Here is a 14,332-nt window from a genome sequence, read left to right on the forward strand (position 1 = left end):
TGTAGTAGGAAGCATCCTATGGGTATCAGTAGTGCAGTCTCTCTGATCACCTAAGCTAGGTGCTCCAGGATGCCCCTTATGTGGGTTATGTGAGGCCTTCTGTTGTAGTTTAGTCTTAATAGTCTTAACTGCTATTGGCTCATCTTTGGATGGGGTTGGCTCTTTAGCTGGCTGACTGTGAGGATTGACTTTGACCACCATGTAGGAGCTGCAGTGTGGTGCTGGCCTCTTGAGGTGGAATTTGCCTCAGCAGGCTTGGGTGCCTACTGAGCTCTCCCTTTTGGTGTGCTGCTTATAGAACTAACCTGGTCATGTTACGATGTGGTGAAGCCACCCACCAGGTGTGTTGGTTTAGGGGCCCTTTGGGAGGGACTTTGGTGCAGGTCAATGTCAGATGCTGCCTATGACTGGCCTTGGGTTATGTGTTTGGAGCTACAAAGTGATGCACAGTTGGTGGCCACTTCTCCTGGGCCTGGGTGCATGTGGGAGGAGCCAATCTGCACACCCAGGCCTGCCTGCTTCCACCAACAATGAGCCTGGTACAGGTCAGCAAAAGGCCCAAGGCACCCCAAGATCCACCTCCACCTGCTGACTACCTTTCAGTCTCAGCCACTGAAGGAGCCTCTGGCAGTGCACACATTGTGTGAGGCAGATTCTGAGCCACCTGGTAGGGTGAGTGTGATTCACCAGATTAACACAGATTCAGACCCAGTGCGAGTGCTGGGTCTGAGGCCACTCATTGAAAGTCTCAGGGTACACCAAGGTCAGCCGCCACCATCCTGTAGCCTACAGACTTTTGCAAGGGGGCAGGGTGTCAGCATGAGGCCAGTAGAGTTTATCTTGTTAAAACAGATTAAGATTTGTCACAGGAAGGGTCACACTAGTTAGGCCGTGTGGGGCGTGGGGGTTTGGACCTCACCCCAAAGCCACACAATTCAGTCTCTGTGTGTGTGCCTCTGACACCCTCTGAGTCTGCACAGACTTCCTCAAGAGCCTTCCAAGAAAGACTGCAATGCAGGCCTAGACTAGCAGACTCCTCTACATCCTGCAATCTTGGCAGGGCAGAGCCACAGTGCATCACAAGGGTGGAGATAGTGCATCTTTCAGGCTGATGCTGTTGGGAGATGGCACCTGTCAGGTGCACGGTAAAATTGACCCTCATCCTAATGCTGCTTTACTCAGCCTCTCCCTGTGTACCTCTAATACCCCTTGAGTCTGCCCTGACCTCCTTGAGAGCCTTCCAAGGAAGTCTGAAATACTATCCCAGATGCCTGCAGCTAGCTGATTCCTCTGCAGGATAGAAGCTTGGCAGGGAGGGGCTACAGGGAGTTGAGAGGGTGGAGCTAACGCATTTTTCCAGGCTGATGTCATATGGAGGGGATCACTCAATCCAGAAGGAAAAGCATCTATCTGTAGGAAGCATGGAAGAGGAACTCAGCACAAGGACCTTGATGGCTGTCTCTCCAGCCCTTCTCCCCAAAGCCACACAACCCAATCTGTGCCTGTACAAATCCAGTCCACTCTGAGCCACTGTCTCTCTGCCAGGGTCCAGGGTGAGTGCCCACCACCAAGGTTTTGTTCACCAGCCTAGTAAGAGGTCACCTGGCTTTCTATCAGTCTTCTGCCTCACCCTGGCACATGGAATTCCTGCTGATTTTTAAAGCCAGATGTTATGTGGGCTCCTCTTCCCAGCACTGGTACTTTGTGCTGGGGAGTCTAGAATGGGGTTGTGACCCCTTGCTCCTCAGGGCAGGGGAACTTTGCAGCTGATATATCCCTCAGGATTTTTAACTGCCACATGTATGTGCAGGGCCAGCTCTTTTTGAGTCTCTATCCTTTCTACCAATCTTGGCATGGCTTCTGAGACTTCTGTTCAGCTAGTCTTTGGTTGGTTTTTCAGGTTTGTTGTTTTGTAATTTAGTTGTAATACTAATTTGGTCCTAGAAGGAGTGAGTGCAACTTCCACCTACTTCACTGCCATCTTGGATCATATATATATATATATATATATATATATATATATATATATATATGGCTGAATTCTATTTGTTAACATTAGGTTAATAATTTATTTAAATATATTAATGAATTCTGTTTGTGCATCTTTATTCATGAGAAATACTGTGCTAGTATAGTTTTCTTTTTGGGGTATTATTTTTGATTTTGTTATCAAAGTAATGCTGGCTTTATACAATGAATTGGGAATATTTCCTCCTCTTCTATATTCTGGAAGAGATTATATATAGTTGGTGTTAATTCTTTTTTGAATTTTTGGTAAAATTCTTCAGTACACCATCCAAGCCCAGAGATTTCTTTCTTGAAGTACAATATAAATTCAATTCCATAATAATTAAATATGGTTATGCAAATTATCTATTTCATATTGGTTTAGTTGTAACAGTTTTGGGGGGTTTTTTTGGAGGAATTGGTTCATATCATCTAAGTTGTCATATTTGTGTGAATAAAGGTGTTTATAGTACAATTGACCCTTGAACAACAGGAGTTTGAACCGCATGGGTCCAGAGATACATGGACTTTTGCAATCACCAATTTGAAAAAAATCACAAACCAGCCTTTGACAGTATTGATAAGAATTCTACACACACACAGATAACATACACAATATGTTGATCAGTTGTATGTTATCGGTAAGGCTTCCAGTGAACAGGAGGTGGTTAGTAGTTAAGTTTTGGGGAAGTCAAAAGTTATAAGTAGATTTTTGACTGTGCAAAGGGTCAGTCCCCCAACCCCCATGTTGTTCAAGGGTCAACTGCATTTCATTATTATCCTTTTCATGATTGTGTCTGTAGTGATATCCTCTGTTTCACCCCTGATATTAATAATTTGTGTCTTCTCATTTTCTCTTTGTCAGTCTTGCTAGTTTTGTCAATTTTATTGATCTTTTCAAAGAAACAACTCATAATTTCATTGATTTTTTTCTGTTTTTCCTATGTTCAATGCCACTGACTTTTCTCTTAGCTTCATTATTTCCTCTTTTGCTTATGTTGTGTTTATTTTGCTCTTCTTTTTCTAGGTTCTTGAGGTGAGAGTTTTGAGTATTGATTTGTACCTTTTCTCACGTGTACATTTAGTGCTAGGGTTTTTCTCTCTCAGCGCTGTGTGTCCCACAGTGCTGCTTTAGCTGTGTCCCACTAGCCAAAGCAGACATTGAGATGCAAGGGCAGCAGTGGCTAGGGATGTTGCCAAGCCCATCAAGACTCATCTGAGACACAAGCCCTGGGGTCAAGACACCTTGGCTCTTGTCCTAGATTGAGAAAGATGCATGACTTCACTGGCATTCAGCGGTCTCTATGGAGTAGTCTTTTATGACTTGTAATTTTAGCTAGAATAGTCTGATTCGGTGATTGTTTTTGTAGCAATGCCCTTAAGTCCTGTGCCAGGGTTGGCACAATTAGGAAATATCCTGCAGAAATTAGCCTGATTTCATCACAATTCTTTCTTTGTGAAGAGGAAGAGTTGGGGTTTTAATCCCAGGACTTTTCACCAAGTCTCTGATCTATAACCTGGCTCAGGGCCTTCCTCTGTGGGTGAAGTTTGCTGTAACACTCAGCAAGTTGAAGCTAGTTTTGCCACAGGTCAAGTTCCCCATGTTGGCAATGGGCATGGTCCCATTGTCCTGTTCTTTTCCCTCCGGGACTTGTTAGCCAGAGGGGAGTGGGGAGGGGGGAGTGAGGAGTGGGGTCTACAGGAGCTACTATAAAGGACACAAGGACAAAATCAAGGGGGAGGGTAGAGGTGGGGGAGGGAGGTGGGATTGGTTGGGGTGGGGTGGAGGGATGGGGAGAAAATGCAGACAATTATAACTGAATAACAATTTAAATTTTTTTAAAAAAAGATGAGGCTGAACGAGTGGTCACCCAAGGGGCTTCCAATGAGTTTTCTTGTGCACTGAAGGGCCAGGTGTAAGCCCTGAGTTCTTGGCAGAGAGAGGCAGACAAGTTTCTGGAAGCAGAGAGAGCTGATCACCTGCACACGTGCACATATTGAGGTGTGCCCTCTGTGTTGGAAAGCTTCAGAGGCCTGTCCATAGTGCCTAAGGTGAGGGGCTTGTTGGGGCAGGGGACAAGGTCATTACCCTCTTGCAACCTGAGAGTGGCCCACAGATTCACGTTCTTGTTTATGTGGATGGGAGCTTGCGCACTGCAGTTGTGCCCCTGTGTCTAGATGAAAGCAGGAAAGCTGCCAAACTCAAGCCCTCCAAATATTCAGTCCAAGAACTTTCTGCTCTTTGGGCAAGAACATTGCAGTCTGTTTTGTCCCTGACCTACTTTGAACTTGCAATGATCAAACACTGTGTCAGCTCAGAAATAAAAGTGACCTCAGAACTAACAGTTTTTAAATCCTTGGTGGGATAAGGTCATGCCTGGGAAGGAAAGCTACTAACTGGGAGTAGTCACCAGGAAGCCAGGCACTGCCTGCCTGATTATAAAACGTTGTGGGGAGAAGGCCTTCCTCCACCCACCCTCCACCTCCCACCCCTGAGCCTGGACCCACAGCCAAGGGTGGCAACCCAGATCATATAGCTCCTCTGTTGATTTCCCATAGCCCCATGCCCCTCTGTCCTCTGTTTCCTATGGCTCTCTGGGATTCTCATACTTCTATGGCTCAGGCTGGGTCCCCAGGGATGTGGCTGAGGAGTCGAGAGGCTGCCAGCCACTGGGCAGTGGCCCTTGACTGAGGGCAGGGGCAATGGTATGTATGACAAGTCTCTTCCAAGGATCCCGGAACCTGGGTGGAAATGCTTCCTGAGTGACTGGGTCATGGTGTGGAGCAGAGGAGGGTCTAGTGGGGAGGGAATAAAATGGCTCTGGGCAGGGGTGGGAGCACAAAAAGCACCATTTGGTCCCCACCGTCAGCAGCGTCATCAGGTGTGCAGAGGTGCCTGCCTGTCCAGGCACTGAAAGTCGCCTCTCCTTCTTGACCATCCACACCAATTGGTCCACAGGAGAGAATCAGTTCCTTAGGGAGAACCTGAAGAGCCTTTCATTGGCCCTGGATAAAGTAAACAGCAGCGAGCTGACCTGGCCCAGCATATCCAAAAGAAGGCTGATGAAGAGGGGCAAAAATGGACTTTTGTCACTTCCCTTTGGTCTACAGAAAAGAACAACCAATCTTGAAAGTAAGGAACGTGCACTAAGTAACAACAGAAATGGTATCAGTTATGTTCAAGGGCACTTTATGGCCCTTTGATTATTTGGGGGGAAGGTTTTTGTTTTGTGAGCATAATCATGCAGTTGTCACTGGCTGAGACAGAAGATGCTAGGGAGGGAGACCAGGAGCCATTTTGAACATGCCATGTCCAGTTGTCTGTCTCAGTCCAGGTCCTACCAGGAAATTGGGGACACATTCCACAGAAGATTTGAGAAGAGGTCATGGAAGTGCCATTTACCAAGGAAAACCAACACGGAGGACAAAGGACTCACAATCAGCTAATGTTCCCACCCCTCAGCAAGAAGACTATCCCTCATGCTGTCTCAGCCATCCTGCTGGGTGCAGTCCTGGGCTTCTTGCTGTCTCCTTTCCCTCTTCCCCTGCTGATTTCACCATCTCATGGAGCAGAGCCAAAGCTTCATCTGTACTTACTTCAGAAACAAAATAGTTTCATTTTTATTCACTTCACCTACTTCCTTATTTTTTATTTTCTACTGGATCTGTCAACTTCTGACAGAGATTTTTCAGTCTTTGCACTCTATTTGTGATATTGTCATTACCATAGTATTTGGATTATGTGCCACTTTATTTGCTTATTTTTTTTTTTAGTATCTTAGAATCAGCTTTCTAGAAGAGAATTATTCAGCCCCATCTACTGCCCTTTGCCTAAATTGTATTATGCTCAAAATTAATTTCTTTCCTGCTTTCTTTAATTAGAAGATTTTTTTGTAGATCTTTATCCATCAATAAATTCTCAACAGGTCAGTATTAGTTTGTGGTAGATGTGTCTCTTACAAACATCCTATGGGTTTGATAATCTTAAAAAATCCAAATGTCTCCATTTTATCAGTTTATAAAATTGAACTACATTTTGACTTTCTTAATTTGTTGCTTCTGTTTATCATGCTTTATTTCCTGGCTTGGGCTTGGGTGAATTGCCATTCCTTTGGATATCCCTCTTAAGGCTTTGTAAGTGCTGCCAATTTTTGTCTTCTACTAACAATTATTGCTAAATTAGACTAGTTAACTGCATCTTTCAACTCAGCTATATTCTTTATAATATTTATCCTTTTTGAGATTAACTGTGAAGTATGTGTAAAACACTCTCAATATGATTGTGAAATAGCCATTTTCCCTGTAGCAGCACCTATTATTATATTAACTATTCCAAATCCATTTGTTGTTTGAATGCAAGTTTATAAGAGTGTTAGATATTCTTGTAGGTTTATTTCTTTTATTATCAAATAACTTGTAACTCTTTTGGAAAAACACTTTCAGTACTTGAACCAATCATGCTCCCCTTGCTCTAGAAATTTTCCTTTAGTTGTCATTTGACTAGAAACATATGAAAAAGATTTGGCCCACAATAAGGGGCTTTAAATATGAGGTATAGATTTCTATACCTATAGGAAAGTGATCCGCCTGACAATGACACAAGTAGCCCAGCCCTATTGGAAAACCAACAGGCGTGAGTCTGCACACAGGAAGCCAAACCCATGGATCCACTTTCCTGTGGGCAACCTGACCTGCATTATACCTAGGCTGCTTTGAGGCTTGCTCTTGCTAAAGCTCCCTCACTCTGAGTTGAAGCAGCAAATGTTTACTGCGTACCTTTAAAGTACCTTCCTGAAGTCTGTGCTAATTCTCCCAAGGACGGAGTGTAACCAGACCAATCACTCTTATTGTTCCCTTGCAATTGCAACATTTTTTCCTTGTTAATCTGTAAGAAGTAATCAGTAACATCCTTTCCTTTGTTATTTGTAAAAAGTAATCACCTAAAGCAAACCTTAGCATAATGAATGAAAACTTTCTTTGATGTATGCTATTAGAAAGCAATAAAAGTCTGTCCAGGCAAGCGTTGAGGCACTCTCTCTCTCTGAGAGAGTGGCCATGCCACCCCTTTTTCTCCACAGGACTTCTGTAGTCATGTGAATTTGTTCATTGCATCCACAACGTACAGACCCCACTGGACAGAGTTTGCATCATATACCCAGTCATGACAACTTGTAAAGGAGATTTAACCTGCTTTGTCTTAATATGTGAAACAACCTTACTGGGACACTCCTTGTTTCTGTGATTAAGAAACAGTTGTTTCCACATGTGGTTAGGGGGACCACACACTGTGTGTCACAGGTGGATACCAAGTGTTCCTAGTGATGAAGAGAGAGCTTCTGCTTGACTCAGGTGGGCAGGCTGGACAAAACAGGGACCAAGTCCCTCAGTTCTTGGATCTGTGTCTGTGTCTAGGGCTCCAAGTCACCCTCTAGCTGGATCCCATCTTAGGAGGAGAACTGTGTTCTTGTACTCTCTGTGTTTTCAGCCCTAGCATCAACTCAGGGTTATTTGAGTATCACAGTGGTAAACATCACTCCTGGAATGTACACTTTCTGTCATCTCATTGGCAATACCAAGTATCATCTTAACTATTGTCTCCATGGCTGTGGCCAAGAAATGACCAATATTCAGTTTTCAAATAGATTGAGAACATACATAAATAGGAACAAGTCATGCAGAATAACCCTCATCTAAGAAGATAACTTTCCAGTTAATGCAGCACTTTTATTTTTAACTCTGAATTTTGTCCCAAACAGTAAACCTTTGGGGAAAGGCACAGACAATGTGATCTCCATTGGAGGAATTGGCAACTGGGGTGCAGAGGCTTCAGAACAGGGCAAAGACTGTAGGCTGAGCAAATGGCAGAGCTGGCTGGCCCTCTAGTTTCCAAGGCCAGGGCACCTGGCCATTTCTCAGTGACTTACTGAAGAACTCAGGTAACTTCCTCACAGTCGGCCAGCTGCTCCAAAGAAGCCAAGGATCTCATTGGCCTCACTCTAGAAAATGGTGTAGGTTACCCACTGCCCAATTCAGAGATAATCAACCAGAGAGTGGAGCCTGTGCTGTCAGCAGCCAATCTGAAACCTGGCTCCTCTCTTCACCTTCTGTGGGCTCAGAATCCCACCAGTGTTCACTCCTTCTGTCCTACAGCCCTGGGAAGTATGGAGGAAAGTTTACTATGAAACATATGTCATCTCCCTCTGACTCGTGAGCTGGCCCTGGGCTAGAATGGAGATTTCTTCCAACAACCCCCCTAGAAATTGTTTGTAATCAATCCTCATTCTGACATAGACCAATTGTCCTCCCCTACCTCCTGCAATGTGCTGGGTTTTGGAACAGGTAGTTTTCCTGTCCCAGTAAAGCATGTAATACATTTACCTATACATGGGACAGACCACTAACCAGTATGCATGACTATCCTGTCTTGTTCTATATACTCATCTGGTGCCAGCTAACGGGTGTGTGGATCCATTTCATCTTGCAGCTACCTAATGTTTACCTCATATGTAAGTCTCCTTTAATAAACTCTATTAATTTCCAGACTGAAATGGCCAGCCTCTTTCTTGCAACTTTCCCTGCCCTTACAGAAGTAGATTTTCAGTCCTTGGGCCTTTCTCTTGTTTTTCATGATCTAACAGTAAGAGAGGGTATGCACACATACATGGAGTGTCACAGGCCTGAACAGGACTTCCATCATGGCCACCCTCATTAACTGACCATAGTTCCTAAGGCTCCAGCTATCTTGGCTCTCCTTACCAGATCTGCTCATCAAAGCAGTTAGCTCTAGACATCCCCTCCTGAACCTTCCCCAAGCTCACCTGCAACACACAGATCTGCAAGGAACACAGGTGCCCAGGCAGAAGTGAGCAGGGCAGGGAGGAGCATATTTCCATAAGAACTGGTCTCTCAATACTGTACAGACCCTTACCTTTGTTATCTGTAAGCCCAATCACCTGGGATGTGCACTTACCCTCAGGGGCCTAGGGACACAGTAAAGATCAGAACAAATTCCCACTTCTGTAGATTCCTGTGGTGAGAGGGCAGAACCACTAACAACCCCCTCCTCCACACACACACACATACACACACATGTGATCTAAATGAGGCTGGAATCATTGAGTCCCTGCCAGGGGCCATGCCTCAATATCTTGTGAGCTCTCCCCCAGCCCCAGATGGTGGGGTGAGCTCACAAAGGATTTGGGCCAAGGTTCCCCCTCCATTGAGCTGAACCTACAGGACACCTTCTCCCAGAACTTGCCCAAAATGGCACCTGAGGGAAATGAGTAGGCAGATTCCTTGGAAAACATGCATCAGGATAATGATGGATAAAGGCAACCTATAATCTTTATTCTTCTGAATGAGCCACGTCTTGGGAAAGACCAGAGTGGCAGCAGTAGGAAGGTCTTCCATAAAAATCTACTCAAGTCTAGAAGCAGGCAGGCAGGGCTGTGGGACGAGAGCACAGCTGTGCCCATGATGAGCAATGCTCTGCCAGTAACAGGGTGTCAGTGGCACAGCTCTCCCCTTGGTTTCACCTGGAGCCACATGTTCTTGGGGAGCACATCCAGATTTCCAGGGGATCATCCAAGAAGATGTCTGATACCACATCTCTTCTGGTTCCCACAGGCAGATCCTGAAACAGACTATTGGATGCAGGTACTCTATTTAAGAGATTCTTATTTAGGAGAAGACCACAGATAGCATGATGGGAAAGGAAGGCAGAAAAGAGAGAATGTCAGCACAGCAGCCACGAGTTCTGTACTACTGTGGTGTGTGAGGACCACCTGACAACATGAGAACAACCCACCTCTTACTTGCATTCAAGGGACTGGGCTCTGGACCCTTCCTCTGCAGCTCTTCCTCATGGATGGATTGCTGTCTGCAAGTCTAACTCTCCCCTGCTGGTGGTCCCTGCTTTTGTTGATGGAGCTCCAGGGGCAAACAGAGGCCCTGTGCGGAGCTGGGGGTGATGAGGATCTTGCTGTGAGGTTAGGAGTATGCTAATACTGGATCATCCAGCTGCAGGGGGCAGCAGGGACACCTAGTATAGGTGGGGCATACTGCCCAAGGACCAATCCCACCACTTGCTTCTCTATACAAATAAAGTCTTATTGGGAGAAGGCCACCCCTGTATGTGTTCACATTGTCTATGGTGCTTTCCAGATACAAGGCAACATTAAAGAGTTGAGACGAAGACCACATGGCCCACAAAATCCAAAGAGCTACTGTTTTCCTCTTTATAGAAAAATCTGCCAAATCTTTTTCCAGGCTATTCAGGCAGAATCTCAATATCAGGGCCTCTCAATCTTCAATTGTCCATGGGTTCCCTGAGAATTTGAAAATTTAGTCTCCTTGTCCAAATGTACAGATCCCGAGAATGTACATTTAAATATTCTAGGAGATGCTGCTGCTGCTGGTGTTGGTGGTGGCCTTGCTTGCTCTTTGAGTAGAGACTAGAATCCCCTCCTACATTGTCCTAGCTGTCATGCCCCAGGGAATGTGTGTGAGCAAGTCTTCCAGAACAGAGGCTACACATGACCTGAGGCCCTATCTGTGTCCATCCTGCAGGCAAGTGTTCCCTATCTCAGTCATGGTCATTGCACCTGTGGGACCACATATTATCCCTCATGAGCCCTGAACTAGCAGCTCAGAGGCACCTTACCTGTGCCACTGGGATCTAGCTTAGAAGGTCACACGCAGGCTGCCATGCTGGGATGAGTCCACCAACTGCCCATCCCCCTCAGTCAGGAATGATGCTACATAGAGCTTGAAATGCTGATGTTTAATGATCTATTCTACATTAAAAAATGGGCAATGAGGAATTTCTACAATGCCTGGGTGCAAGAGACCTTAGATATTTTCAAGGCAGAGAACAGAGTTCAGAGTAGCTCAGCCAATGAAGGGCCAACTACAGGGAACTGCTGGTGCCCAAGGGGGATACAGAGGCTGGGCTGGGGTGTGATATCACTTAGTGGAACCCCTCCAAGCATGTCTTGTTTAGGAGTTGGAACATAGTTCTCCAGGGTTCAGTGCTGATGGTGAAGAAGCAGGTGAAGGTCTGAGGGAAAAAGTACAGGAATAAAATATGAGTAAAGAAGCCTTGGGAATCCTGTGGCTCTAGAGCTAAAGATAGCATTCATCCCAAACTTGCATTTGCAAGGTGAACAGCTGGGGGATACAGGCTCTGGCCTTCAGGTGTAGCCCTGCCTGAGTCTTGGATATAACTGATCTGACTCTCTCCTGACCTCAGGGTCTCCTGTGTCACTCTGCTCTCCCCTGGCCTGTGGTCCCCAGAGGAACCCCAGGCTTTCCCATTGTGACCCATGCCCCTAGTACAGTGACATGTGCTCCCTCCCAGTGGGCCAGCATCCCCCAGTGCTCCCTCAAGGAGCTCTGACCCTAGGTGGGCTTTTCCTAGAGCAGGAATTCATTTCTCCTTATCTCTCAAGCAGAAACCACAGCTCATCGGGGCCCAGAGCAGAGCATGGGATACAGGGCAGCGAGCTCCCCTCAGCCAAACCCCTAGCAGGTTCTGCTTAGTGCCAGGAGGACCTGAGACCTGGCCACTCAGTCAAAGGTGTTCCTCCTCCTGAAGGCAGTAAAGGAGAGTGGATAAAGAGCAGGAAGAGTACCTCCTGTGGCCAGAACCAGGAGACCTGGCCCCTAAGGGCAGGAGAAATCTGTCACCAGTATGGCCTGAAGTTCAGACAGCTGAACTGGGTGAGTGGACATTCAGGATCTCAGACTTCCCAGGGGCCTACAAGTGAACCCTTGCCTGCAAGGCTGGGCTCTGTCTTTAGCACAAGTGGTAGCTATAGCATGGCCAGCAGCTCTCTCATTCTTCTGTGTCCCTAAGAATGGTGTGTTCCCTGCCCTACTCCCACAGCATTCCTATGCAAGTCCACAGCTGTGGAACATGAAAGAGGCACATGTGTATCTTACATTGTTAAGCTCTGGGCTTTCTTGAAAGGGGCAATTGTCAATGTCGTCATCAAGTTTCCCACACTTGGTTCTGCGAAGCTCCAGCTCCATGGAGAAAGCCATCATGGTCTCTACCTGTGGTGCATATAGACATTAAAGGGGAAAGATCCCTCATGGTCCCATTAAGTAGTTGCCTCTGTAGACACACAGGGTGTGGGGACAAACCTCAACAGTACCCCATTTGGGGCTTCCCTCTAGGTCTGGATCAGCTCCCTTGAAATAAAGACATGCTGGGGATGTTCTAGGCCAAAGGGCACATGATCTCAGTGGAGGCCCTGGATTAGAAGCAGACTGATCACACACTATTAATATCATACACTGTAGCCTCACATTTCCAAATGCCATGGTGAGACCCCACCTTCCCTTTCAGCATGCTTCTAGCTTCTACAGCACTCACAGGGACAGGTGACAAGTGCCGGGCTGGGTGTTGGCTTTGCAAGACTTGGCTTGATAATCTCCATCTTGGAGTAGGAGACTCATGTACAGCCTCATAGTAACACTTTTTCACCTATGCAATGTCAGAAAAATGCTATATAATGCTAGTGAAACACACACACACACACACACACAACTGAGATGATGGCTTCAAGAAACAACTTCTATTACATACTGTGCTGTGAAATATTCTGTACTCTTCCCCACTCTATTCTACTTATTCTATTCCATATCTTCCAACTGCATCCCATCCATTATTCCCAACACCCAAATTCAGTCTGTGACTCCAGATATAGAAAACCCAAAACCAAACCAGAGGTCCATCCTGAAAGAGTCTAGGGTACCTGAACCAATGGGGATGTTGCACACCAGTGTCCACAGGGGATTAAACTCAGCAGAGGGTGAGACCCTCTGCCCTTGATATGGGTTCTTGGTGCAGAGGCCCAGAGAGTGAGAGAGTAATGCTCCTGACTCTGCACACACACACACACAGTCACACAATCAGAAGTGCTCCTCAGGAGAGTATTTTCATTGCTCATGTCTGTAGACCAGATGAAAATGGCATGACTGGTTGTACTCTGAAGAGATTCCATGGCAAGGAGAACCTTTTAGGATTAAAAGCCATCATTTGGGGAAGAGTGTAAAATAACATCAATCTACATAGTTTAATACCACAGCAGAGAACCCAGAGATCATGAAAGTCACAGCAGAGGTCCTGACCCCACACTGGTTGAGGGGGAGCAGTCACTGCTTCTGATCCTCAGCCCTGCTCTTCCCCCTTCCTGCCCCTTCTCCCTGCGTCTGTCTGTCTATCCAATTATCTTATTTTATTTTATTTTATTGAAATATTTCTTCAACCTATCTTTTCCAGCATATTCTGTGTGTGTCTCTTCTTTACAGGATATCTTTACCTCCTCATTGGCTAATTTGAAGTCATTCTTCACTAAACAATGTCATAAAGATTGAAAAATGTATTCTATGTGAGTAGGTATTGATCTAATTTTTAAATTTCCATGTAAAAACTTTTATAAAATCTGAAACTGAATTGGTTGTATTTTTATGGACTTTAAATGGTATACAAGATCCTATGATATGTCTCCTGTCCTTTATCTTCACTTAATGGCCAGCAGGGCAGAAAGATGAAGTCACCTACCTGCTCCTTCCAGGAATTTAAGATGCGCACCAGCCTGTAGGCATTCATGTCCTTGCTCTTCTGGTTGAACATGTGTAAGGCATATTCCACAGTGGCAGGGAAATAACTTTCCATGATTTTTTGGTCATCATTCTTCCTTTCATCTTCAGAGGTCCAGCTGTGAGTCACCTGGAGTTGGGAACTTAGGAGAAGCAGAAGCATGCCCCAGGGCAGAGCCCACCTCCATTGCAAGCACAGCAGGGCTGCAGGCAAACAGCCACCCATAGTCTTTCCAGCTCAAACTCCCACTGGAACCTACCTGGGCAGTGGTCCAACTTATTTGCTCCAGAACATATTCTTCCTGTGGGTCTCCTCTCTGCTATTACACCCTGTCCCTTCCCACATATGACTCTGCCTCCTCCATACAATGTGGCTAAAATAGTCTCATGTCCAGGACAGAGGAACGAGGCCAAGGCAGGTTGGGTTGGGAAGAACCAGCAATAGGAAGAAGGGTCCTCTCTAGCTGAATTCCAGCCACAGAACTCCCTCAGTGCCTCAGGGGGTAGAAAAGACTGCTTGTATGACCCAGAATCAGATTCTCAAATAAGGACACAAGTGCAAAAGGTACAAATGGAAGGCAATCCCCCAAGATACAGCAGTAGAGTGAAAAGGTCAGCAAGACAAGAAGGCGCAGAGCAAAAAATAAAGGGCTGCCAAAAGCCAGCTTTTTGGATGATGAAGGTATCTACCCAGTGATGAATGGGTATTTGTTAGAAA

The 14,332-nt window shown here is 45.8% G+C and overlaps 1 protein-coding gene and 1 long non-coding RNA gene across 2 annotated transcripts; one reads left to right on the forward strand and one right to left on the reverse strand.

Moving 5' to 3' along the window:
• Positions 1 to 1,034: 1,034 nt before the first annotated feature.
• On the forward strand, positions 1,035 to 5,865 carry LOC128781205 (uncharacterized). The gene is made up of 3 exons (XR_008427109.1): positions 1,035 to 1,553; positions 3,857 to 4,059; positions 4,967 to 5,865. It is a non-coding gene; the product is annotated as an uncharacterized lncRNA (long non-coding RNA).
• A 4,854-nt stretch (positions 5,866 to 10,719) lies between these two features.
• Positions 10,720 to 14,030, reverse strand: LOC112319453 (cystatin-9-like). Its single transcript, XM_053926907.2, has 3 exons — positions 13,573 to 14,030; positions 11,950 to 12,059; positions 10,720 to 11,065 (listed from the first exon to the last, which is right to left on the reverse strand). Exons 1-3 carry the CDS (start codon positions 13,838 to 13,840, stop codon positions 10,976 to 10,978), a joined length of 468 nt encoding a protein of 155 aa, XP_053782882.1. The 5' UTR covers positions 13,841 to 14,030; the 3' UTR covers positions 10,720 to 10,975.
• Positions 14,031 to 14,332: the final 302 nt, after the last annotated feature.

Source organism: Desmodus rotundus, chromosome 6 (assembly GCF_022682495.2).
Source record: "Desmodus rotundus isolate HL8 chromosome 6, HLdesRot8A.1, whole genome shotgun sequence".
Lineage (NCBI taxonomy): Eukaryota > Metazoa > Chordata > Mammalia > Chiroptera > Phyllostomidae > Desmodus > Desmodus rotundus.

What these genes read in the sequence shown, in the direction of transcription:
- LOC112319453 (XM_053926907.2), bottom strand. Translation starts at nt 13,840, where the DNA reads ATGGGTGGCTGTTTGCCTGCAGCCCTGCTGTGCTTGCAATGGAGGTGG. An exon ending in TTCCTGGAAGGAGCAGGTAG is followed by an intron (nt 12,060 to 13,572) that starts GTGACTTCATCT and finishes CACCACAGGTAG; the next exon opens with AGACCATGATGGCTTTCTCC. An exon ending in AAAGCCCAGAGCTTAACAAT is followed by an intron (nt 11,066 to 11,949) that starts GTAAGATACACA and finishes TTTTTCCCTCAG; the next exon opens with ACCTTCACCTGCTTCTTCAC.